Consider the following 26,754-nt stretch of genomic DNA (forward strand, 5'->3'; position numbering starts at 1 on the left):
AACCTCAAGTTAGACCGAATTTGATGTACCATTTTGATTCACCTAATTGAATGTATATTTATACTCCATTTAAACATTATATCATAACAATGGAAATTAGAGTTGGAGGTACACATCAAATTGACCCTACCTAATTATACTCTAAAGATAGAGTTGAAGTCTAGACAAAAAGTATATATGATACCTAAGCAAAGAATGAAAATGATAGGCATATTATAAATATTATAAAAATAAATAAATATATATTGCTTTGTTGTCCATGTGCCTTGATATTCATATAAAACCACACCCTACTTGCCATTTTGTCTATAAATAATGATATTTAGTGGATCTTAAGTGATAAATCTACCTCAAATTTTCACAATGGTATTCCATCGCTTGTTTATACCAACATACACATCAATTATTTGCTAACTAATTGGGTAGAGCATTAAGTTTTAGCATTTCTCCTCTTCAACATTAATTCTCATTAAGCCACCCACCAACTGCGTATTAATAACGATTAGTGCAAAGATATGACTGTTAACTACAATAGCAACGGCCAAAAGCCCAACATTTAGTGCCTTCTTACAATGTCCTTGGCACATCTAAGGAAGACTTGATAGAACGAAATCATTCACTATTCAATGCTCTGCCATTCTCCAACCATACTCATTGCTAATACCATTCTATGAATTCAGCGAAAATTGTTCAACATGGCCAAAAATTAAGAATTCAATTCAAATGAAAATAAAACAAAACCCTAATTGGGTGGTAAAGTAATACCTTTGATGACTATATTATATTCCTGTGCCAGAATTTGATTAGAGACATGAGCAATAAAATTGAGTAAAGTGTTTCTTTTTTAATTTATACAACGGCTACATTTCTCAAGAAGCTGTCAAATTTCTCTTTTTCACAAATCATTCCATCCAAAATGGTAAAATACATCCGTGCATCACAAATCATAGATCAAGCAAAAGGACTACGCACATGAAGTCAAATTTTAAAAAGAGAAAAATGCAGTTTTGACTACTCCAATACAACACAAGCAAAACTGATCATTTTCAACTAAAGAGAAACCAAAAGAGGAGATGATGATGCAATAGTAAAAAACTAAAAAATAAAAAACTCAGTTATCAATGGAAAAATGAAGGTGAAGTCAACCAACACCATCATTTCAATCACCAATGGACAAAGCTGAAAACAAGATGGGAGAATCAAACAAACTTTCCAACTCCAATCCTGTCAGCCAGAAAATGACAATTCAACCTACACTACATTGTATAATAAGCTCAAGAAATAAAACTCATTCATTTCCATGGTGATGAGTCAATGAAGTAAAAATATGTTGATTCCAGATCCCCCCATCTCCCAAAACAAGTAGAAGAACAGAAACAACTTCATGAACATCAGTAGAATAATCAACTAAAACTGAATCATTGTGCAATTACTAACAGATTTTCCTTGAATACAGATCCATGTCAACTTAAGAAATCTAACATTCAACCCGAACCTTGTTTGTTTTGATTTCTTTTCTCCCATCTATCCTAATTACCCAAAAAAAGGGAAAAGAAGTAGCTATTTATCCGAGAACATAAGAAAAATCTAAATTGCCGAGTCTTTTTGCTCCAAACTATGGAGTTAAATGCTTGTTCTTCCACCATATCATTCCTCGTCCCTAACATTTACTCATCATCATCTTCCTGCAATTCAAAACCAAAGATTGTCAAACATTTTACCGCTTTGCATTGTAGCTAGAATTACACATTTCAGGCATAACTTGTGAACGAACCTCTCCACTCTCATCATCATCTTCATCATCGTCATTGACTTCTGATTTGGATTTGTCTGATTCTTCTTCTTCAGCTCCATTTCCTCCCTCCGCCTAACATAAAGGCACATGATTCAGACCGTTGGGAATAATGATGTGAAGAAATATTATTAGAAATAAAAATAACATAAGATAGCGTACAATTCTCTTATTATAAGCTTGCATGCTTTTATTGTACTCTGTCTTCCTTTTCTCAGCCTTGTTTATATAAGGTGCTTTCTCCTGAAATTAAAGTAAACGACATATGAACAGTAAGTAATTTTATGCAATTTCCACATAACATAGTGAGAAATATCAACAAGTTCCATGTAATTACTCACAGCATCGGACATTGACTTCCATTTATCACCGCCAGCCTTTCCAACCTGTTCGTTTGACCAAACAACCACGCTTTTAAAAAGCTAAGAATCTCCTACAGACCAACGAAAAGAGAAACACTGCGCAGATCTAGAGTTACTTACAGCGGCAACGGATTTGTTATTAGGATGCTCTTTCTTGTACTGCTTCCTGAACTCCTCCCTATATGTTCATAAACAAATAAATCGAACCAGTAAAGAAATCGATAATAAAAAGGATCTAAAAATTGAAAAGAAAAAACAGAATAAGCTTTAGAGAGAGAGAGAGAGAGAGAGATGTACATGAAGACGAAGAAAGCACTAGCAGGCCTCTTCGGCTTGTTAGGATCCTTCGCAGCCTTCGCCGATTTCTTACTAGCTCCAGCACTTTTGCTCTTCAACCTAGAAAAAATCAAATAACGAAACACATGATCATTGACTGAGAACAGAACCAAAGATTACAAAAAACGAACGCGTCCGATCCAACTGCCAACTCCAGAACGTACTAACACATATAGATAAAAAAATATACAGAAAAATTATAAGTTATCGATGAACTCACTTGGTATCGGTCTTTTTAGGCGCCGCCTTGGATTTACCGCCCTTCATGATGAATCCTGCAGATATACAAAGGAGAAAAAAGGTAAAGATAGAAAAAACCGGTGGAGAGACGAAGAACGAGCGAGCGAGCGAGCGGCGGAGAGATTGGGAGTTTACCTGTAAAACTCTAGGGTTTGGGAGGAAGATAAGGAGAGAGTGTGAGAGTGAAATGTGGGGAGAAATTTGGCTTGGCTTGGTTTGGTTTGGTTCTTGTGAGGCGTTTTGGGATTGGCTTCCAGTGTTATGTGGAAGGACCTTTGAAGGGAAGAGCGAAGCGAGAGAGGGATATGAAGGGAGTCGGTTTCGTTAAAGAGAGAGAGAGAGAGAGAGAGAAATCGCGATATCAATTGAAACTCCGGGTTTAGGCGGGATTTCAAAAATCTTTTGCCATGTCATCGATCCTCGTCCTCCCTTCTCATTGGCTCCTCTTCGCCTCTTCACATTTGCTTTCCGCTCTTTTGTGTTTCCTTTGTGTGTTGTTTGCAATTTCTTCGCTGTGAATTGTTCCCTCTAACAGATCCGGACACGTGAGTTAAAGCCCGTTGTTTGAGTACGAAATGACAGATTTGCCCCTCCCTCCCTACAACTCGTCCCCTTCGTTAGTGCGGAACTTATCACAATAAACGTGATAAAACGATTAACGCGTCCTTGAGGTAATCATTGATCTCACCAGTCCGGGGTATTTTCGTAACTTGGTTCCTTTCCTAAGATATTTTCTCTTCTTGGATTTAAACGCCGCGTTTTGTGTCTCCATGAATTGGGCTGGGCCTTGAGTTTTGGGCCTTGGATTTCGAGACCTTCTGCGGAAGCCCATTTAGTGATGTTCGGAGCCCAATTCCGGTTCCAACGTCTTCCTGAATAACCTCCGTCGTATTGCGACGACGAACGGAGTGTTTTTTTGTTTGATTAATTCACTGTGGTGGCAGAAAAATCCTCCGGAAATGGAAGCGGAACGAATCATAGAGAATCAAAGCTCGATTGCCGCTCCATTCATTTTTTTTATCGTTATCGGTTTTCAGTTTCTCGCTAAATGGCTGGAGCACCTGAAGAAGGTTTGCCTTTTCGCTTGATTTTCATTTTTCCATCGGAATTCTTTTCGTGTTTGTAATTTCTATCATTCTGCTTGCTTATCAACCCTAAACTTGTTATTAATGCTTGAATTTTGAGGCATACCTCAAATTCTGGTCTGTAGCGCGTTTCAGTTTTTTCGTTAACAGACTTGAGAATGCAATATGCTCAACTGTGCTTCGTAAAGTTCATGATATTGGATTAAAGACATTGTGATTTGATTATTTTAGCGACGTGATGGATTCAATATGGAGATCTATTGACATTTTCGGTCCTAATATCTAAGAATTTGCTATGTTGTAATTGTTATCCATTCAATCTTGCCAACTTGTTTGTTTTGACAATCGTGTTTCGATCATGCATGTACTTTCAGGGAGGTTCCAATAGCCAGATGGAAATGGAGTTGCGGAAATCAATAAAACAACTTCTGAGGGAGGCAAGCACCTTATCTCAGTAAGTAGTATTTTACAGCTCGATTCAGCATTAGATAGTGCCTAATTCGGCTCAAGTCACTCATTCAGTAAGATTGTTTATAACTGGTATGACTGTCATGGGAGTCATATTTATTTGCTTTTATGTTTGTGTAGACCATCTACATTTGCACAGGCTGCAAAACTTCGGAGGTTGGCAGCCGCTAAGGAGAAGGAGTTGGCAAATTGTGAGGCTAATTAGTTCATCCCCTGAAATCTCAAATCTTCCCTCAATTTTTTTTCTTTTAAACTAATGAGTTGCTGAAAGAATATTGTGAAATGCTTTATACCACTTCTCATCAATAACGGGTAGGAAGTTTACTATTGTATGGTAAGGTTTGTTTTATAAATCATCGTTGCATGAGCAGTTTTGAGGATGTTGCTTAGACTATTGACTGCTATGTGATATAGGAATCTCAGGATTAGTACTTGAGCAACCACTAAGCTACTGCCCATTAGAAAAGAATGGTTCTCAAATTTAACTAAAAAAAGCTTATAGACTCCAAACTAACACGGGTGTCTCTCACGATTTCATATATGGATTATGGTTAACCGTTGGAGCCCTCAAACAACCTCTGATCTATAATATGCTTCTGTAGGGGAGGGAACCAAAGAAATGTTTAGCATAGCAAGTTGCAAGCAACTTCTCCTTGGTAGAATAGGTCTTATTTAGGAATCATGGTAGATGTACGCTATTAGCACATGCAGATTGGAGAAGTTGATTTGGTCTATTGTAAAGTATTGAAAAAACTCCATGCTTTAATTGTTAGCGTCCAACTAATATAGGATGTTGACATAGATTATCTCATGTAGTGGCACCCTTTTCTTGTACAAGACCATGTTTTTTTTTACTTGACAATATTTGGAGTGGGTGTATCAAACCTCTGACCTCGAGATCAATGGTACACACTTTAGGCCAAGTTTCCTCCAAATCTAATGTCACCCAAAATTGTATCTGAAATGTTGTGTATGTCATAGTTAGAGTTTTTAACTTGCATATTTTCATATCTTTTTCTTTGGGTTCATTAAATCACATTTTTCATTTGGCCCATGTTAAATGCCAATTTTTACGGTTTCTTGTGAAGCAATGATATATGGGGCTTTAGCTTTACCTAGGTCATCCATTTTAAATAATTCGTTTCAAATGATCCAACTAGCGAGAGTAATTCTTATGTTGTCTGAAAGTCCGAGATCACTCGAAATGCACTTGAAGTCAAGCTAAAATATAAGATCAGTAAAATAGCCATATTTATCATCATAGCATAGCCTTGACTTCTGTTCATCTTATTTCAGCTGTTTTCTCCCATTGATTGCTTTCCTTCCCTTTGTGTACTACTTAATAAGATGCTTCATATTACACTTATCATTCAATTTGAATGACATTCCTGCCAGATCAAGAATCACGTAATAAGCAGATGAAGACGTCCTATGGTTTATATGGTCGAGTACTGTTGATATCAAAGGTGATTATATTGTACTAAATGTTCTGAGAAATGTGTAATTTACTGTTTATATGTTGGCAATTTTTTAAAAAGTTCTTTATCTTGTGGTCGTGTAGGTTTTTATATATATTATTCTGGTTTGCTGGTTTTGGAGAGTTTCTGTTGCTACTGTACCTCGTCACCTTGTGCAGCCATTTGGTAATCACTCTCATTGCCAGTATAATTTTTTAAGAACAATTAAAAAGCTATGTCATTTCATTTATAATTTTAAATATTATAGTGCCTTGATGCTCCCCCCCTTCTGCAGGAAAATTTTTATCTTGGAGGACTGGAGGTACCGTAAATGACTGTGTGAAGGTAGAACAGTAATCACTTCTCAATTATCCACAAATAGCCTCTTAGATCATAGTGCATTTATTTTAGCCCTTAAGCATATGCTTAACATACCACCACTTCCACTCGAAAAATGATATTTACATGGTCACCAACCATTGTATATGATAGGATAGAAATCGGAATATGCTTAGGGTATATTGAGGGTACAGTTGTGACTTATGTTTGGTGTGGAATGGTGACTGTTACATTTCGTTTCGATTGAGGAGGTGCTCCTAGGTTCGCCTTTTTGGGGAAAAAAAGGCACAGTTTTGTAGCACACTAGTTTCTTTGCTATCTCGTGGGGCTCTGGCTTGGGAGAATCAATAGGATTTTTTAGAGACGTGGATAGGTCGTGTGTGGGAGTTGGTGATGTTTAATGTCTCATTGAGGGCAACGTTGACTGTTACCTTTTTTGGATTGGAGGCCCTTTTCCATAGGTTTTCTTGTACTTTTTTTGGGGACTTGTTTTTCTCACTGAAATCTCAGTTTCTTACAAAAGGAATAAAAATATAGTAGTAATGAGTTGGGGAAGTTGTTACAATGATTTGTTGTAAATAGACTGAGTGAAAAGTTAAAAGGTAGGCAATTGTTTTGTTAGATTCGAGCTTGAGTTGATATACTAATCGAGGGAAGGTTCCCATTACCTCAAATGCTAGATGGTGTTATATTATATTAGCATTCTACTGATAATAACATGAAATTACTATCTATCGCTACAATCATATCTGCACAAATGAGAATGTGGTGATTCTTAGTTATTTCCTAATGATGAACTGCAGGTTGGAATTTTACCTTGGTTGATTCTGTCGACGAGGGTTAGCAAGTTTGTGTGTCGAGTGGTGAAGTAAAAAAGTGATTGAAGGTAATTGTGATGTAGAATGATACATCACCACGATCTATGTACAATATTTGGCAACCGATATTTTCCCAATTTTCAGTTAGGGGAGGCTGGAGAAGATTTTACAGCCCCACCAAGTTTTCTTCTTAAATTCGTTCAAATGAGGTTCAGTTTTGTTCTTGTTTTCCTTTTCTTTTTCCCGCATATATTTTCTCCATTTCATTCCCTTTTTTTTTTCTTAGTCTTAGGTATCATTTCTTATTGTTATTTTTATATAGAATTGAGATATATTCTATATATATAGATTGGTTGCCTGTGCGTAATGTAAGGGATGACTTGTTTGCATCTTTTTGTTGTTGGGTTTGGAAATATGAAATGTGTAATATTGCTGTTTTGAATCAGTTTTTAATGTGGTGAGACCTTTTTTAAATATGTAAATTGTCATGACAGGACAGAATTAATTATAAAATTCCATTTTTGCACAATGTTATAGAAATCTCAAACGCTAATCCACTTACGAGGATTGTGTTATTGGAAAAGTTTAAAAAGAAATGGAATGTGAAATTACATCTATAAAATTTAATATGAAACAATTCCAAACATGAGGAGTAAAATGGAAAACGAATAAAAGAAAAATCTATACATATATAGAAGTAAATGGGGAAAAATTAAACAAAAATTATATTAAGCAGATTATTTATATTAAAGTGGTAAATTTGAGACTCTAAAGCCCCGTGTATATCGTATTGATTTTTGTAGTGCTTTTTTTAAAGTAACACCTAGTAAATATCGTTGAGGGTAAATCCTATAAAAGAAACTACTTATGATATACTTTTCGTAAAGGTGTAATCACATAGCACATGTACAACATTGCAGGGGCACTCGAGCGTATGCTATGGTATGTTTGGCTATGTAGCCATATGTAATTGTCTATGTGTGTTATGTGATCCTATACACTTATGATTATAGTGTATAGTTTTATTTTGGTCATATCTCAATTTTTTATGTTATTGGCAATTATGCTCATAAACTAAGCAAAATTTTAAAGGATTTTGACTTTTAATATCTAAAATTTCATAATTATCTAAGTTTAAACTTTGTAAAGTCATAAGTTTGAGCTTTTTTTGAATGTGGTGGAAGGTATCTTGTTTAATTTTTTCAACAATAAATGGGAAAAGAAATGGTTGTAACTAGTTGTAGATGAAACATGGCGATGTTGTTGAAGGCCATTCGGATGTTTAATAAATTGGAATAATCTGGTAAATAGTAGTAATTACACTATCATTTAGAAAAATAGAAAAAGAGGGAGATTACATGAGATTGTAATTAATTCAACTATATATTTCTGCAAACTTTTAACGCCAACTAATTTGATTATTTCAAGCTGATAATTATCCTTAAATCTCACGATTTTAGCAGTTGTTATGAATTTATGTATCAAATTTAATATTTTTTTTGAATTTTCAAATCTTCTACAACAACTAATTTTAAAATTATCGTTTGAAATTTAAATTATCATATTATATTAATTATCCCAACGGAATTTTAATTTCAATTGACGATTTTTAATTGGGATTTTCACACTCTAATCTAAATCGGTTTCTTTCTTTAGGAATGCAATTATTTAGATAAAGTTTTTATTAGTCCAGCAATTTATTTTGCCATTTTTGTGAATGATATGATAATCTAGTATTTTTATAAATGAAAAGTTAGAATCTGCTATTCTCCTCGTTAGCCTTAATAAATACAGACTAAAATGTACCTGGAAAGTTATTTTGAATGATTGTCAACATCTTAAGATAGAATTGGATGAAACAAGCGATGATTATAGTTAATTCAACAAATGTCCATTGATTTAATTATAAAATCTGTCAAATTTTAGAAACATGTTCGATGTAAGATGTAATATTTCCAATGTGGGAACACATAATTAGAATGCTATGTTTAATCTGCCACAATGTTTGATAGTCAAAGATTTTTCAACTTGGCGTATGCTTACATGATTCTTATGATAATATTGGCATAGATTGTTAGAGCACAACTAAAGTCAAGCTTTACCCTTTCTCTATTGTCATTTGTCAATGAGAACATGCTTCCTTGCAACAACCTAATTTTTTTCATTAATATGAGTTGCTTCTTTACAATTTCTGTGTCATTTGGACGTGATGTTCGTGAGTTTAATAGTTGATAGCAAATAACGGCATATTTGGTAGAGAATTTGAATTTTATTTTATGTTTTTAAATTCATTAAGTTCAACAAATATGTGTTTGGTAGACAACCCGGACTCTATTTCTGAAAACTGTTTTCGGATTTTGTTATCGAAAAAATTATGAAAACGATATCTTTATGTTTTTTTAATGTTAAATTTTAAAATGCAAAATTATATTAAATAAAGATAAAAATATTTATAAATACAATATATCATGTTATAAACTCAATTCACTTTTAAATATATTATGTATTATACAATATATTATAAATTATATAATATTAAAAAAAATTATATACATTTTTCTTAACATAGATCATATTCATAAATAAATTAATAATAGTTTATTGTCAATTAAATATTATTAGGTAACTACAATTAGTTTTATGATTTACAAATGCATAGTATCAAGCACATTTTAAATAATTGTTTAAATTGGAATACAATTTATGAATATGCTACTAAACATATGTTTGAAAACATGAAATACAATTATGTTTTCATTGAACCCATTGTTTTTAAATTTTTGTCTTCAAATTGTTTCGAAAACATGTCGTAGTCTTAAAACAAATTGTTGATGGCAAGTAAGCAATTTCAATCTTACTTTAGTCCATGAGTGTACATGAGCTCGGTGGCATTGGGTTGTGGGTATTCTTTGACCAACTTAAAAGATCCAAACAAAGTCTCAAACTCGATCCAACCCTTCTAAAATTGGGTTGGGTTAGGTAGTTGGGTCATTATTCTTTCTTATTAATTTAAAATATTTAAATTTATCTACAACACATATCTAATAACTAAAATTTCATATAAAACTCAAATGTTAAAAGACCAAATATCTATGATATTTATTATAAATTTCAAACAAAGATAAATATTCCTAAAAAAACATTAAATATTCACAAAGTTCATCAATCCTAAGAGAAGTGTATATATATATATATATATATCAACGAGAGGTTCAACACAACTCAAAAAAAATAGAAAATGTTTAACTCATCTTAAAAACAAACAAATCTAACCCAATCTTGCCGTTTGGATTGAGTAGTTCCAGTTGTCGGATCATTGAGATTTGGTTCAATTTTTGATATCTTTTAAAGTTGATTAAAGATCCTTTAAAAAAAATGGGCATCGCAACACATTTTTGGGTCGATCTGTATTAAAGAAACCGTCGGAGCTGGTTTTGATCAAAAGTCACCGACTATAGTTATCATGGTTTTCCAATTTAATCAAAAGTCACTAACTGTAATTATCATGGTTTTCCAACGATGAATTTTCAATCAAAAGAGCTTGTTGACTGTGAATTTATGTTGGTTTTAATTTGATGAGTTCTATGAATTTAAGTGGGTTTTAAGGTTAAATTTTATTGAAGATCTTGTATATTTTAATACTGGATCAACCAAAATTAATCAATCCTGTAGGTTACTGTTGTTTGATTACGAATTGATTGATCATTTTGTATTTTTAAATTTAAATTTTGATCGATGATTTTGTGCATTTAAGCTCAAATTTGATTAATCATTTGTGAATTTAGGTTTAAATTTGATTAATCATATTGTGAATTTAAGTTAAGATTTGAATAATCATGTTGTGGATTCAAGATTAATTGATCATGTTGTGGTTTAAATTTAAATATGATTAATATTTTGGTGAATTTAAATTTAAATTTGATTGATGATATTTGGTGATATTCACATGGTTATGTTGCATTGATTGTATTATGTGTATGCAATTATTAAGTGAATATTGGTAAAGACTATTTGGTGTTCTCCCTCCTTTATTTTTGTACAATAATATTTTTATATTATTGTGTCTTATATTTTAGATTGAATTGGTCAAAATAACATGTTATCAAAGTAACCTCTGTTATCTAGATTAATTTAATTCTAAAATATAAGATGTGCATATTCATGAATTTATGCGGATAATTATCGACCCAAAGGAAGATAATTATTTGGCCAAATTGTGGGTATGCATGTGGTAATGAGTATGTGGCAATTATAAGGATTGCTCATGTGAAAAATAGTCGGTCCAAAGAAAAACTATTTTTTGACAGAGTTAATTGTTAGTACTTTGATTACTACGTTGAGAGTACCATTTATAGTTGGTGTTTTTGCCCAAAGGTTGGACATCAATGTTGTGTTAGGTATCTTGTTAAAGGGGTCTACCACATATGTGAAATTACTTTATTATATTTTAGTTGTGAGCATATGTTTTGTTGTTTATTGTTTTAGTTGGTCTTACTCAAATATCTAGAAATTTGAGTTCAATCCCTAAGTTGAATGGATCAAACTTCAAGATTTGGAAGGAAAGCCTAGAGATACTTCTCGGTTGTATGGATTTGGACCTTGCATTAAGGACCGATAAACCTACTTCTACTGAGGAACAACCAAATACGACTAATATAGAGAAGTGGTAACGTTCAAATCGCATGTGTCTGATGATCATTAGGCACTCCATTCCGGAGTCTTTTCAGGGCTCTATCACGGAAAGTGAAAATGCCAATAAGTTCCTTGCTCAAATTGAGAAATATTTTGCTAAAAATCAGAAAGGGGAAGCAAGTAGTCTTTTGACTTCTTTAACTTCTATGAGGTATAAAGGTAATGGAAACATAAGGGAGTACATTATGAAAATGTTCAATCTCGCAGGTAAATTAAAGGCACTTGATATCGAGATAAATGAAAATTTACTCGTGCATCTGGTACTTATCTCTCTTCCTACACAATTCACTCAGTTTAAGATAAGATATAATATTCAGAAGAATAAATGGAGTATTAATGAGCTTATCTCACAATGTGTGCAAGAAGAAGATAGGATTAAGAGAGAAAAGACAGAAAGTGCTCATTTGGAAACATGCTTTCGTGATAAGAAGAAAAGGAAATTTGTGGATGTTGTAGAAGGGACATCTCAGCAGAATAAAAACAAGAAACAAGCTACTGAAAATCCTTGTTTTTCTGCAAAAGGAAAAATCACTTCAAGAAAGATTGTCCCAAGTATGCCAAGTGGAGTGTAAAGAAGGGTAAACTTCTTACTTTGGTTTGTTCTGAAGTTAATTTAGCTTCTGTACCTACAGATACTTGGTGGGTAGATTCTGGTGCTACTACTCACATAAGTATATCAATGTAGGGTTGCATGTGGAGCCGGCCGCCAAGTGATGCTGAAAGATTCATCTACGTGGGCGATGGCAAAGCAGTTCCAGTTGAAGCTATTAGAAATTTTAGATTACTTTTAAAAACTGGTTGTTATTTGGATTTGAATGAGACTTTTGTTGTACTGTCATTTAGACGGAATTTAATTTCCTGGACAAATTTGGTTTTTCTTGTTCTTTTGGAAATAATAAAGTTAGTCTTTTTCAAGACAGCTTATTGGTATTTGGTTTTTCTTGTTCTTTTGGAAATAATAAAGTTAGTCTTTTTCAAGATTCTAAGCTTATTGGTACCGGTTCTTTAATTGATAATCTATATATGCTCGATTCTTTTGCTTCATTTAACAAGATCCTGTTATCTAATTCATGTGGTACAAAGCGTAAATTAAATGAGAATTCTTCTATGTTATGGCACAAGCCAAGCATTTAGGTCACATCTCTAAACAGAGAATTCAGAGACTTGTGTCAGATGGAATTCTTGATTCCCTTGATTTAAGTAACTTCAACGTTTGTGTGGAATGTATTAAGGGAAAACAGACAAACATAAGAAAATTAGGTGCCAACAGATGCTCAGACGTCTTAGAACTAATACATACAGACATTTGTGGTCCATTCCCTACGGCCTCTTGGAATGGACAACAATATTTTATTACGTTCATAGACGACTATTCAAGATATGGGTACCTATATTTAATTCATGAGAAGTTTCAATCCTTGGACGTTTTCAAGTCTTTCAAAGTTGAAGTCAAACTTCAACTTGGAAAGAAAATCAAGGCTGTCTAATCTGATCGTGGTGATGAATATTACGGTAGATATGATAGATCAGGTGAACAACATCCAGGGCCCTTTGCCAAATACTTAGAAGAATGTGGAATCGTCCCGCAATACACTATGTCGAACAAACCCAACATGAATGGTGTAGCGGAGAGGCAAAATAGAACACTTAAGGATATGGTAAGAAGTATGATTAGTCATTCTTCTCTACCAGAATCCTTCTAGGGTGAAGCACTAAAGACTGCAGTATATATCCTTAATAGGGTACCTAGTAAAGCAGTAGTTAAAACCCCTTATGAGTTGTAGATAAGAAAGAAGCCTAGTATTAGGCATCTTCACATCTGGGGGTTGTCCAGCTGAGGCTGGCCTTATAGGCCTAATGAAAGAAAATTGGACTCAAGAACTATTAGCTGCTATTTTGTTGGGTATTCTGAGCACTATCGGGGTTTCAAGTTTTATGATCCCACTTCTAGATCATTGTTTGAGACAGGAAATGCTAGATTCCTTGAGGATGTTGAGTTTGGGGAGGGGGGGAAGATAACATAAGAAAAGTTGTATTTGAAGAGGAATTGGTTTCTTTTCCTCATGTGATTATAAATGATGTTCAGGCTTCAATTTCTGACTTCATTATTGAACCAATTATAGAACAAGACAACATTAAAGTCCTCATTGTTGAACCTGAAGTTCAAACTCAACAACCTCAAGAAATGCCATTAAGAAGATCTACTAGAGAGAGAAGAAGTGCAATTCCAGATGATTATATTTTGTTTCTTCAAGAACATCAGGATGATATAGGCATAATGGAAGATGATCCAATCAACTTCCAACAAGCTTTACAAAGTTCTAACTCTCAAAAGTGGATAAGTGCTATGGAAGAGGAAATAAAATCTATGAAAGACAATGACGTTTGGGAACTTGTCGAACTGCCATCAGGAGTGAAACCCATAGATTGTAAATGGATATTTAAAACTAAAAGTGATTCACATGGCAATATCGAAAGATATAAGGCCTGTCTTATTGCAAAGAGTTTTACTCAAAAGGAAGGCATTTATTACAAAGAGACTTTCTCTCCGGTTTCATCGAAAGACTCTTTTAGGGTAATCATGACACTGGTAGCTCACTTTGATTTAGAGCTACACCAGATGGATGTAAAAACTGCGTTTCTCAATGGGAACATTGATGAGATGATTTATATGGTGCAACCAGAAAACTTTGTGTTTGGTAATTCAAAGTCTATGGTGTGCAATTAAAGAAATCCATCTACGGTCTCAAGCAAGCCTCTCTTCAATGGTATCAAAAATTCCATGAAGTGATAACCTCATTTGGTTTTGAGGTGAACATTGTGGAAGATTGTGTATATCACAAGTTCAGTGGGAGTAAATCAATCTTTCTGGTGTTATATGTCGATGACATACTCATAGCTAGTAATGATGAGGTTTATTGCATGACACTAAGAAATTTCTCAAAAGAAATTTTGAGATGAAAGATCTTGGTGATGCTTCTTTTGTATTAGGAATTGAAATACTGCGAGATCGTTCTCAAGGTATTTTGAGATTGTCACAAAAGAACTACATTGAAAAGATCTTGAGTAGATTTGGAATGAAAGATTGTGCGCTAGAAGATACCCTAATCGCTAAAGGTGATAAATTTCATTTAAGTCAATGCCCCAAGACCACACTCAAGACTAAGAAGATGCAGAAGATTCCCTATGCATCGGCCATTGGAAGTCTAATGTATGCTCAAGTATGCACGTGTCTAAATATTGCGTTCATAGTTGGAGTGTTAGGCAGATATTTGAGTAACCCGGGGATGGATCATTGGAAAGAAGCCAAATGAGTTATGAGGTATTTACAGAGAACAAAAGATTATATACTCACTTATTGGAGATCAGAAGTTTTGGAGATCATTGGGTATTCTGATTCTGATTATGCTGGATGTCAAAACACTTTGCGATCCACTTCAGACTATATCTTCATGTTGGCTGGAGGAGCTGTATCCTGGAAAAGTGTTAAACAAACACTTATGGCTTCTTCTACCATGGCTACGGAGTTTATAGCATGTTATGAGGCATCCGATCATGGAATATGGTTGCCAAATTTTGTCACTGGGCTGCGGATAGTGGTTGGCATAGAAAGACTACTAAAATTATTTTGTGACAATAAGTCGGCAGTGATGTATTCCAACAACGACAGAAGCAATACGAAGTCAAAGCATGTTGACTGAAGTTTCTGGTTGTTAAAGAAAGAGTTCAGAATGGTCAAATTTTGATAGAACACATAGGAACAAAGTCTATGGTGGCAGATCCATTGATTAAAGGTTTACCACCTAAAGTTTTTCATGAGCATGTTGCTCACATGGGTATTAGTCACTTTTCTGATTCTATGGTTTAGTGGGAGTTTGTTATTAAAGATGTTCTTTGACCTTATTTTGTTTATTTTCTATATAGAATACAGTTGATGGTTTATGTTTTATTATCTGAACTCGTTTATCATGCATGCAGTTGAACTCGTTTATCATGCATGCAGTTTAGCAAGTTTTTTAGAATGATCTCATTAAGGAATTTGGACCAGTTGGAAACAGGCATGATTTAGATTACTTTGCATGTAATTTTCATGTTATCCATCCATACTTGATCTATGTCATTGAATGTATTGGAATTGGTGATCAAGAAAGGTTTAGTTACAAGGGTAGTGACGAAAGCCGCCTTGATTCCGTGCTAAACAGGAGATGGACCAGATTGAACTAAAAGGGAATTCTATTATTGAAATAACCTGTTTATGCGCGCTTAAGGTTTATGTGATCTAATTATATCAGGTACACAGACATAACCCAAGTGGGAGATTGTTAGACATATTTAAATAATAATATGTTTAATTAATGTATGGGCTATGTTTGTGGATTAATAATTTATCACATTGGGTTATTTATTGGATTGGGCCCTATTATGTGATCTAATTAAAAGGCCTAGATTCTTAATTGAGTATGAACTTAATAGGTAGATGCCTATTCCTAGTTAATTAGGGTTTAATGGGAATTCTAATTGACTAGTATATAAAGAAACCTTAGGGCTATGGTCCCCAATATATACTAAAGCAATAAACACTCAGTCTTTCCTGAATCCCATCTAGAGAGAGATCCCACTTAGGGCATTTGGAGCTTTGGTTGAGGAAGACAATAGCCGCCACTTGGTCATCATCAATCTTTCAATGGAATCCAATATGTATATATTCTTGACAATTTGACATGAATGATTCTAGGGTTTATCTATTCAATATAGATATAAAGTATTTATGCTAACAGTGATGACACAAGAGAAGAAAAAGGAAAAGAAAAGAAAGTTATCATTCCTAAATTTGAATATTATTATTTTTATTTTATACTGTAGGTTTTGCTTTTAAGAAAGTTTAAGAACCAAAGTAAAGTTATTGTTTCCCAACTTAAGAGTTAAGTCATAGTTACTTGTTTGTGAGGCTAAAATGTAATCAGAATTACTGAAAATTAAAATTACAATGAAATTAAACTGATATTGGAATGAAATCGTGAAACGTGAGAACAGTGGAAAAAGGAATTTTCATATCATCATTTAGCAAATGGTTTATTTTGATTTTTGCTTTATTTAGTTCATGTTGTAATTTAGCACATAAACTTTCATGTTTATTAATTTTTGGCTTCTATATTCTTTAACATTATTTCTATGTTTAGTAATCAAATTTTAGATGGAAAAATAAATTTTCAGATGAGCATAATAAATAGTCGAAGACATAACAACGAGTTAACAAACCGATGGAGATGCAAGAAATTTTGAAGAAAACATGTGGGTGGAAAAAAAAAGGACAAAAATTTCAAAGTCAAAGCAAAATGGGGTTTCCAAGTCAAATGGGGAATTGAGAGGAAATGGAAAATTTGACTTTGAATTTTCTGTTGTGAAAAATGAACGACCATCAACATTTATTTGCTTTCAATTTCCTTTAATTTAGGAAAATCGATGAATTATTATTGTTATTATTATTATTTATTATTTTCATACAGCTGGAGGGGACCCAGAGATATGAATGCCTTCTCCACATATTTAATTTAAGGCCAATTTCCAAAAATAAAAACTCTGCCAATTTCTTCCTCTTTTTTCTTTTTAATATATATATTTTCTATTTTCCCCCTCTTTTGACTTTGTTCTTGTATGTTCATATTTTATTTCCCACTTTTTGAAATATATTACCTTTTCGCAACTTGGGAACAACTTTCAAATGTGGTTAAGAATAATAAAGTAGAAAAATTTTACTCTTTTACGCAACTTCCGTCCATCAGTTTTACGACATCAACTTTGGTCTAGTAATCATTTCGTTTTTTATAGTTAGTTTTTAAAATTTAAATTTATTTTTTCTCCATTTATTACGACGAATTAGATTTTTCTTGAATATATTAGTTGAATTCTTAGTCAAATTTTAAAAACAAAAACAAGTTTTTAAAAACTATTTTTTTTTTTAAGTTACAAAATTTGGTTTTGTTTTTTAAACTACAATTGGTAAAAAATATATAACAAAGAAAGAAATTTAGAAGTGGAAGCTATGTCTATAGGTTTAATTTTTAAAAGTAAAAAATAAAAAATAAAATAATTACCAAACAGAACCGTATAAATCTTATTTTGGTTCTAAAATGTTCCTAGATTCGTTTCGTAACCATTTGATTTTTAAAAATTAAGCTTATTTTCTCTTAATTTTTTACATGTCTTTCAAGTAAAAGAGTTGTTTTCTTAGTCAAATTATTCTAAAAACAAAAACAAGGTTTTAATTTTTTTCTTCCAAGCTTGGCATATTTTTTTGAAACATTGTTAAAAACTAGATAACAAAAAAAAAATGTAGAGGTGAAATAAGTGTTTGTTGGTTTAATTTTCAAAACTTAAAAACAAAAAACCAATAATTATTAAACGAGACCTAAATTATTTTACTTTTTGAATTTTGAAAAATATTTATTTTAGACTCTATTTGATAACGATTTCATTTTGCTTTGGAAAATTCTTATAAATAAAAAAATCTAAAAAATATATAAACTTTATAACTGTACTTTTGGAACTTTTTGTTAAAAAGAGTAAATTTTTTTAAATATTTTAGAAAAAATATCCCTTTTAAAAATCTCTCTTTTTCCAAACTATTATGTTGATAAAAGTGATGAAATAATTTGTTTGAGTTAGTTTTTGAAAACTAGTTAATGGCCTTGAGAGTTAAGACTTTGAGGTTTGTCATTTATGGAAAAAAAAAAAAAAAAAGTGACATGAATTCCCTTTTATGAGATAGAGAAAGTAGTTATGAGAGATTCAACTTGACTACAAATCAAGTGCATTGTCCACCAGACAGCCAATTTCAATTATTGATGACAAAATGTATTATATTTTGAGAACAAGAAAAAAAAAAAAGTAGAACATATAGGGGGAAATTTCCTATTAATAATAATTGATTTGAGTATCTTTTTTCATGAAGTTCTTATGAAACACATAAAGTTTGAAAATTTAGCACATAAGTGAGATGTCTAGCTCAAGACTCTTCATGCAAGTCTATATTCTGGTTTTTTAAACAACTTTTCTTTCCTAAATTATAATGTTATTATTATCTTATTTAATTTTGGTTTTCGATTTTATGCAATCACTATATGTACTAACTAAATAATGTTATGACAGGTCCATTATAACAATGTAAAAGAAAGTAACATTTGAAAAAAAAAATAATAATTTACAAGAGGTTTCTATCGCTATCTACTTAATCCATAAATTTTAAAAAAGGTTTAGTATATCTTTAAATTTTCAATTTTGTGTCTAATAACTCGTTGAAAGTTTAATTTTTGTGTAGACTTACGAATTCATTTTTTTAAAAAAAATTGATTGATCTATTATATATAAAATTGAATTTTATGTCAATAGTGTATCTTAAACATTTGATTTTGTTTATAGTAGGTATGTGAATTTTAATAAGTTTAAAAGTTGAGGAGCTAAATTAATAATTTTGAAATTGAAGGAATTGAATAGACACAAATCTTAAAATCTAAAGACTAAATTTGTAATATAATGCTAAAAGAAATTATTTCGCATGAGAACTTTATTGGTCTTGTCGGTCGACTTACTTCAACTGTTTATAGGCCAAATTATTGAAAATGTTCCTAAATTTTGTACTTTATTTTAAAAATACTTAGAACTTTTACAATAACATCCTTAAATTCTCATAAAAGCTAAAAAAATACTCTTATTGTTATTTTGGATGAAAATCATCAATACTTTGTTTAAAAAATACCCCGAAGATTTTAAAAATTTAACAATATCCTTAAAGTTTTAATAATGTTAGAAAAGTATATTAGTACCTATTTTAAAACTACATCTGAACTTCAAAAGTTACAAAAATTCCAACAACCCTTTAAAAGTTTTTTACGTTAATATAGTCCATTTTTTTTTAAAGGTTTAAATACTAATCGTTTTTTTTATAATAAAAAACTAATAGTAAAAGTGTATTTTTTTAGATTTTCCCTCAAAATTTAAAGGTATTATTAAAACTGTTCACACGAGGCTTCTGAAGAAACTTGTTTCGTGGAGTTGAACTTGAGTTAGTGTTGATGTTGAAATTGATTTGATGCGATGTGGTTTGATCTCTAGTACTTGATCATTTGATTCTCTTTCAATTGGGCGAATATATTTGACTTGAAGAAGAAAAACACCGAACGTTCTTGAAGTAGAAGTCTTGGAAGAGTCTTTGTGTCTTCAAGGGTCTTCTATCTTTTAGAAGTGCAGCTTCATGAATTCTCTGACTTCAGTCTTCAGAATGCTTGCATCTTCAGATGACTTCAGTCTTTAGGTGTGGTCAACAGGGAGTCTTTTGATTGTAGAGAATTTCCTCTAAGCTCTTTGGAATGCTGACTCTCCCAATGAGGAAAGGTTCTCTATTTATAGAGTTCACAGGTGGGCTTGGGCTTGGTTGATCCATGGGCCTGGCCTTTGGGCTCAATTAGTTGAACTTGGGCTTGGTTGGTCCATGAGTTTAGCCTTTGGGCCTAATTAATCGAATTTAGACTTGATTTAATTTTTGGGTCAAATTCAGCCTATTTTTGGGCTTAGTTGGACTTTGACCCAAATAATAATATCAAATTGGGTCAAATTAATCTTATGTGATTCAACGGTCATGATAAAACCACATGGCGTCATCGAAATTTGTCTTCAACTTCAATTTCAATTAATGATTTGGAATTTCGTCATTGATTTAGTAAATGACGTAGCAACTTGTGATTGATCTAAAATTTATCATTCAACAAATGCCCCTTTCGAGATTTATGCACATACATGGTGAATCTCGAAAAATATAAAGTTGGAATCAAAATTCAAATATATTTGTTCTTGAATTTGACCTCAATTGATGTGTCAGTCAAACTATGAATTTAGTACATAAGTTTAACTTGAATTTGGGATAAAATTTGGAATATCGCCAAATTTACGAAAAATTTTGAGTTTTGTCCCAATTTAATTTGATTTGGATTTAAGATAAAATTTGGGATATGCCCAAATTTGAATAAAAGATCAATTAAGATTTTTTTTCTTATTCGCAATTTATTTTGATTGAAGATAAAAACTCAATAGGATACTTGCATTTGGAATATGGCCAAATTTTAATTTGAGATGAATTTTATATCTTTCCCCCAACTTGATTTAGAACCTAAATTTAGATGAATTTGATAAAATTTGAAAGATGTCCAAATTTTAATCCGTAATAATTTGGCTAAAAGTCTGGTAATTTAGTGATTTAAATTTGGGATAAAATTTGGAATATGCCCAAATTTTTATTTGAGATTTTATTTACAATTTAATCTCAATATTGAACAATTTGATTTTGAATAGAATTTGGAATATGATCAAATTTTAATTTTTGATTTTATCCACAATTTAAATTTGGTTTTGAATAAAATTTGGAATATGTCCAAATTTTAGTTAAAGGTAAATTTAAGGACAAAATCTAATAAAATCAAATTAGATAGGGAATTTGTTTAATTTAATTTGACTTAGGATGAAATCAAATTAGAAAAAAAATCTAATATTTTGAATCGAATATTTATTTGATTTGGATTTCCTAATTTGTTATGGAACATAGGAACCTTTATAAATAGGACCCAAACCCCTCCATTATCCTCATCCCCTTCTCTTCTTCTAATCTTTCCTTTCTCTCTTTTTCCTCTTCTTCTTTCATTTTTTTAAAAGAAAATTTCGTATTTTTTTCTTTCTTTCTCTCTCTCTCTCTTTTTTTTTTTTTTTAGCGTAGGTTTACTAACTTGTCCCCCCTTACTCTTTTGTAGGAGCTAAAGCACAACTCAAGGGGAGTACAACCGCATCTTTTGTAGGATGACCTTGGTATGGTCTATCTACGGTATGCTTGTTCATGCTTCCTGATCATCATGGGAGGGGCCCTGCAAAGCTTACAACTCTTTCATGCTTTCACCCTAGGGAGGATTCCGATAAGGCTTACCTTATAGCACCGTTCGCATATCCTGATTGTCATGAGAGGGGCCCTGCAAGGCTTACAACACTCTCATGCTTTCACTCTAGGGAGGATCCCGATAAGGATTACCTTGTTATGTTACTCCTTGATCAAAATTTGAAGATAAGGGAAATATGCCATCGAGTATTGAAGATGAGGCGGATATGCCATCAAACTTTGAAGATGAGAAGAATATGCCATCAAGCTTTTGAGTGGAGTTAAGTTGGCTAGAGTCGATCTCGCGTACAAGGCGGAGCCGGACGGACCAGAGTTTTCCTCGCATATAAGGTGGAGCCAGATGGGCCAGAGTTGTCCTTGCATACGAGGTGGAGCCAAATGAACCAAAGTCGTCCTCGCATATGAGGTAGAGCTTGGCAAACCAAACTTGATCTCACATATGAGGTGGAACCACACCCATATTTTTTAGAGGAAGCGAAGCTACACCAAATTTGGAGAAGGGGTGAAGTTGTACCAATATTTTGGAGAGGAAATAAAACCACACCACGACTTTGAAGATGGAATGAAACCACGTCATCAGTTTGGAGATGAAGTGAAACCGCGCCATCAGTTCGGAGATGAAACAAAGCCACGCCATGACTTTGGAGATGAAGCAAAGCTGCACCAATATTTTGGAGAGGAAACGAAATCGCACCACGACTTTGGAGACAAAGCAAAACTGCGCCAATATTTTGGAGATGAAGTGAAGCTGCACTATCAGTTTGGAGATGAAACGAAGCAACGCCACGACTTTGAAGATGAAGTGAAGTTGTGTCATCAGTTTGGAGATGAAGCGAACCACATCAGATTTTGGAGATGAAGTGAAGTTGCGTCATGATTTTGTAGATCGAGTCATTGAAGATGGAGCCGAGCCATGCATACCGATCTTGAACTTGAAGATGGAGAAGCATCGATGGGACCTTTGCGTTTGAGTTTGACAAAGCATCGGCAAATCCTCTGCATTTGAGTTTGACGAAGCATCGATGAATTTTTACATTGAGCTCAACTTCACGACTTTGAGCGTGAAGATGGCATTGCAAAACCTCTCGACTTGATTATGAAGATGAAGCATCGATAAAGCCTCCAAACTTGAAGATGGAGGAGCATCGATGAAGCCTCTGAACTTGAAGATTGAAGAGCATCGAAGTTTGATTTTAAAGAGGAAGCGAAGCGCATTCCAAGTGTGTGCCTTTTATTTACTGTGCTGGCTCCTTACAAAGGATGAACATCTTCATTCCATCGTGTTGTCCCTAATAGGGATGAACATCTTCAATCTGGAGTGTCATTCTTTAATGGGGATGATCAACATCAATCTTGTAGTATCATACTTAGGTGGTTGTGGTACCTTTTCTGATGGGCTAAACTTAAATTTCTTTAAGTTTCCTTCGTACCTTTAAAGAAAGGGATCAAATCATGACGTAGTTCAGGTTTTTTTTTTTTTTTTTACTCGACTGAACTTGAAGTTTCTTTCAAGCTACTTATATACCCTTCTTAATGATAGGGATCAAGTCATAATGTAGTTCAAAAATACTTTTTTTTTATACGCGACTGAACTTAAATTTCTTTATGTTACCTACATACCCTTTATAATGACATGGATTAGGTTGTAACGTAGTTCGTACAAAGGTTTTTTTTTTTTTTTTAACATTTGTTAAGCATAAAACCTCTTGAGAAACTTGCCGTTGATTGGGCCAATTCTTAGCCCATCTTGATCAACTATCTTGTACGCTCCATTTGTGTAGACTTCTTTGACGACGTAGGGCCCATCCCATTAAGGTGTAAACTTATTCCCCGTATGTCCTGTTGTGATAATTGGTCTCCTTACGGCGAGCACTAGATCACCGACTTGAAAGGACCGAGGCTTTACATGCTTATCAAAGGCTTTAGACATTCACATCTGATAACATTCCAACGCTTATTGAGCTTCTAATCGTTTTTCATCCAGTGCTTCCAACTCTTGGAACCGCAGTTTGGTGTTGTCCTCTGTAGTGAGCCCTTCTTGCACAACCATTCTTAGCGATGGAATTTCTCTTTCCAAAGGAAGGACAACTTCTACCCCATAAATGAGAGAGTACGAGATGACTTCTGTAGGGGTACGGTGAATGGCGCGATAAGCCCACAACGCTTCACCGATCTTCTCCTGCCAATCTTTCTTCGACTTAGAAACAATTTTCTTCAGTAGGTTACACAATGTTTTGTTAAATGCCTCAGTCAACCCATTTGTAGCGGCGTTATACATGGATGACTTGTACTATTTGAATTTGAATTTTTCGTACAACCTGTCCATCAAACTGTTGGAGAATTATCTTCCGTTATCTGTCACAATCCGATGGGGAATACTGTACCGATGAATTATATGAGTGCAGATAAAATCCACCACATTTTCTTTCTTAGCTTCCCTTAGTGTGACAACCTCAGCCCATCTTGAGAAGTAGACAGTGACTGCAAGGATGTAGGAGTGCCCTATTGATGACTTAGGTGTTATAGGGTCGACCAGATCAAGCCCCCATACTTTGAAAGGCCACGAGGCTATGGTCGGATGTAGAGGCTTGGGCGGCTGATGAATGAAATTCGCGTGATATTGACAGGCTTCACATTTCTTTGCATAATCCATTGAGTCTTGGATCATTCTCGGCCAATAGTAACTCATTCTTTTTCAACTGGAATTGTAGCTTTGGTCCAGCTTGATGTGCGCCGCATACGCCTGAGTGTACTTCCTCCAAAGCCTTCACTGACTCTTCTTTACTGAGGCATCTAAGGAAAAGTCCTTCAAAGGATCGATGGTATAGGACCCCTTTGTAGTAAATGAAATACGCGGCCCTCCTGCGAACCTCGGTTTTATGACAGAGGTCATCTGGGAGCCTTTCATGCTCAAGGTAATTTATGATGGGCTGCCGCTAGTCTTCCTCGTCAGTTAGGTAGACTAATATCGCATTCGCTTCCCCATATGTAGTCCCAACTGGAGGTACAACCCATTTCCGCCAAAGCTTTTCCCTTCCCCTTTGTCTTACTAGGGACATATTGGTCGAGTGGATCTTCAGCCCTCTCGTGCTTCAAGCGATCAAAAATAGGAGCGCGGGGTTTTCCTTCGTTCTCCATTGGAACTGCGCTTAGTCTTTCGAAGGCCGACGATCGCTCTACCACCGACAATTGACAGATGATTTCCTTATTTCCTTCATTTGGCAGAGTCAACCTTCGAAAAACTGAACGTCGAGTAACTCTGGGAATAGTATGTGGGCTTTCCCTTTCTGCTTCTGTCATGCTTAACCTTTCGAAGACCAAGGCGCGTGCGGAAAACAGTCTAATACGGTCGAAGGCTGAGGCTCTTTTATCTTTGCCCTCATTTTCTCCTGTATTATCGATTTCTTCAGCAGTGATATAATTGCTATTGGCCACTTTCCTCTTTGCCTTTCTGATTATACGGACTGGATCTGACGGCTCATATCCGAGTCCCGCCCTTGATGTGGGTATAACGTGTCCTTCTTGTAAAAGCTTTTTTTGGGTTGGCGAGAGTTAGGGTTGCTCATAAATCTTCAAACTCTTGAACTCAATGTGAGTGTTGAAGTCCTAGCCCGCCTTCGTCAATAGCTTTTAAGCCTTGGGATCGAATCCATCTTTAGTTTGCCTCTTGGGCAACTTTAACCTTGTCACTTCCGCCTCCGACTTGTGGATTTCCTGCTTCGTTATTGGAGTGAGGGGTGTGATAAAACTCTCATTTAGAATTTCTATGTCTCCAACCTGCAAACTTTTTTAGCATTCCGTAAAAGGTGACTCACCCTTTTTTCGTCTCGACAAAGGGACATAGCGCAAAATCAGAGGTTTTGAGGATTTTTCGCCCCTCACCACAGGTGTTTCTCCAACGCTGAGGGATATTCTACTCTCTTTAGGGTTGGAGGCTCGTACCTTGCTACCTGCCTTTTTCTCTGTGTCTATTGGCGACCTCGACCGGGATCCACCGGCTTTCTTTGCCAGCAAGTTCTCTGTCGGCGTAGTCGCACCGGAATTCTCACTCTTTAGGTAAAACTTTGCATCTGTGAAGTGAGACTCGACCTCGAAAAATGGATTAGAATTTGCTTCAACCTTCTTAATCCTATCTTGGTAAAACTTGAAACACTGATGTAGTGTCGATGTAATCACACCATTCCCATGAATCCAAGGGCATCCCAATATTAGCTTGTAGGTGATCTTTGAGTCTATCACATGAAACCGCACATCGGCCTTCAGATCGCCAATGAGGAGCTTCAAACGTATCATGCCTATTGCCCTTTGGCTTCCTTGATTGAAACCCTGAATTAGTAATTTGCTGTTTGATAGCTCTTCCATGAGTATGCCCAACTGTTTCATAGTCGTCTTAGGCACTATATTGAAGGCAGATCCGCTGTCGATGAGAATTTGACCCACTCTCTGTTCTCGAATATATCCAGAGACGTACAAAGGCCCATTATGCAATTTGGATGTGCAACACGAGGCATAAACATGTGTTGTGGAGGTCGATGCACCAGAGGCATTGGATTCTAACAGTGCCTCAATGAGGGTCGTCTTAGCTTCTCGCGGGAGTGAAAGTAGGTCATCTATGTTGAATGGTGACGAACCCTTTAGTTCTTTTGTCAACTTTAATGGGCCTAGAACGGTATCTTCGTCCTCCTTGATACTGACAGCATGACATGCAGCAACCTCTGGTGTCTTCTCTGAACCCCAATTGCAGAAGTTCTTCGGGAGGAAATCTGCTAACATCATCTGTCGTCTGGGACGAGGAACATCCTCGTCTCTCTCGTCAACAGCTTTGGGTCCTCCTTTTTTGTGTCTTGCTCTCTCTTTTGTAGCTTCTATGAGAATGTAGCTCTTTTTGGGTAGAGTTAAGTCATTCCTTTTTATGACGCGCCACAAGAATCCAGTCTTCGTTATCGTCATCGTCAGCGTTCTCTCCTCCGTTTTGAGGATCTGTAGCTTGGACCTCCTGCTGAAACCGCACTACCATAGTTTCGAAGGTCCCAAACTGGACCGAGCTCTCCCTTTCTTCATAATATATGATTGGTGCCGCCACGCTTGGAGCTACCGTCATCGCAACATGATTCGTTTGGACCACCTTGTCTAGATCTAACTCTATTTTCCTCTCACGTGCCAATTTGAGGATCAATTCCTTCAGTACAAAACATATTTCAACTAGGTGGCTAACGACCCTTTGCTTG

The 26,754-nt window shown here is 34.5% G+C and overlaps 4 protein-coding genes across 4 annotated transcripts; 1 reads left to right on the top strand and 3 right to left on the bottom strand.

The window, feature by feature from the left end:
* Positions 1-1,381: 1,381 nt before the first annotated feature.
* LOC120091072 (HMG1/2-like protein) lies at positions 1,382-3,378 on the bottom strand. Its single transcript, XM_039048886.2, has 8 exons — positions 2,866-3,378; positions 2,711-2,765; positions 2,452-2,550; positions 2,275-2,332; positions 2,134-2,178; positions 1,955-2,035; positions 1,775-1,867; positions 1,382-1,685 (listed from the first exon to the last, which is right to left on the bottom strand). The coding sequence occupies exons 2-8, from the start codon at positions 2,755-2,757 to the stop codon at positions 1,668-1,670; spliced, it is 441 nt and encodes a 146-aa protein (XP_038904814.1). The 5' UTR covers positions 2,758-2,765; positions 2,866-3,378; the 3' UTR covers positions 1,382-1,667.
* On the top strand, positions 3,247-7,342 carry LOC120091071 (tail-anchored protein insertion receptor WRB-like protein). The gene is made up of 7 exons (XM_039048885.2): positions 3,247-3,800; positions 4,190-4,269; positions 4,404-4,474; positions 5,679-5,749; positions 5,845-5,926; positions 6,036-6,085; positions 6,883-7,342. The coding sequence occupies exons 1-7, from the start codon at positions 3,690-3,692 to the stop codon at positions 6,949-6,951; spliced, it is 534 nt and encodes a 177-aa protein (XP_038904813.2). The 5' UTR covers positions 3,247-3,689; the 3' UTR covers positions 6,952-7,342.
* A 16,138-nt stretch (positions 7,343-23,480) lies between these two features.
* Positions 23,481-23,804, bottom strand: LOC150032376 (uncharacterized). Its single transcript, XM_090306886.1, has one exon. The coding sequence runs from the start codon at positions 23,802-23,804 to the stop codon at positions 23,481-23,483; it is 324 nt and encodes a 107-aa protein (XP_090163012.1).
* Positions 23,805-23,867: 63 nt separating this feature from the next.
* On the bottom strand, positions 23,868-24,179 carry LOC120090278 (uncharacterized). Its single transcript, XM_039047848.1, has one exon. The coding sequence runs from the start codon at positions 24,177-24,179 to the stop codon at positions 23,868-23,870; it is 312 nt and encodes a 103-aa protein (XP_038903776.1).
* Between the last annotated feature and the right edge of the window lie 2,575 nt (positions 24,180-26,754).

This window comes from Benincasa hispida, chromosome 11 (genome assembly GCF_027475165.1).
Source record: "Benincasa hispida cultivar pf3 chromosome 11, pf3_genome.v1.1, whole genome shotgun sequence".
NCBI classification, from domain to species: Eukaryota; Viridiplantae; Streptophyta; class Magnoliopsida; order Cucurbitales; family Cucurbitaceae; genus Benincasa; species Benincasa hispida.

Bases quoted from the DNA above. Each gene is read 5' to 3' on its own strand.
- LOC120091072 (XM_039048886.2), bottom strand. From the start codon at position 2,757: ATGAAGGGCGGTAAATCCAAGGCGGCGCCTAAAAAGACCGATACCAA. The intron at 2,551-2,710 runs GTGAGTTCATCG...GATTTTTTCTAG, and splicing joins CCTAAAAAGACCGATACCAA to GTTGAAGAGCAAAAGTGCTG. The intron at 1,868-1,954 runs GTACGCTATCTT...CCTTTATGTTAG, and splicing joins AAGCTTATAATAAGAGAATT to GCGGAGGGAGGAAATGGAGC.
- LOC120091071 (XM_039048885.2), top strand. From the start codon at position 3,690: ATGGAAGCGGAACGAATCATAGAGAATCAAAGCTCGATTGCCGCTCCA. The intron at 5,750-5,844 runs GTGATTATATTG...GTGGTCGTGTAG, and splicing joins GAGTACTGTTGATATCAAAG to GTTTTTATATATATTATTCT. The intron at 5,927-6,035 runs GTAATCACTCTC...CCCCTTCTGCAG, and splicing joins TCACCTTGTGCAGCCATTTG to GAAAATTTTTATCTTGGAGG.
- LOC150032376 (XM_090306886.1), bottom strand. From the start codon at position 23,804: ATGTATAACGCCGCTACAAATGGGTTGACTGAGGCATTTAACAAAACA.
- LOC120090278 (XM_039047848.1), bottom strand. From the start codon at position 24,179: ATGGATTATGCAAAGAAATGTGAAGCCTGTCAATATCACGCGAATTTC.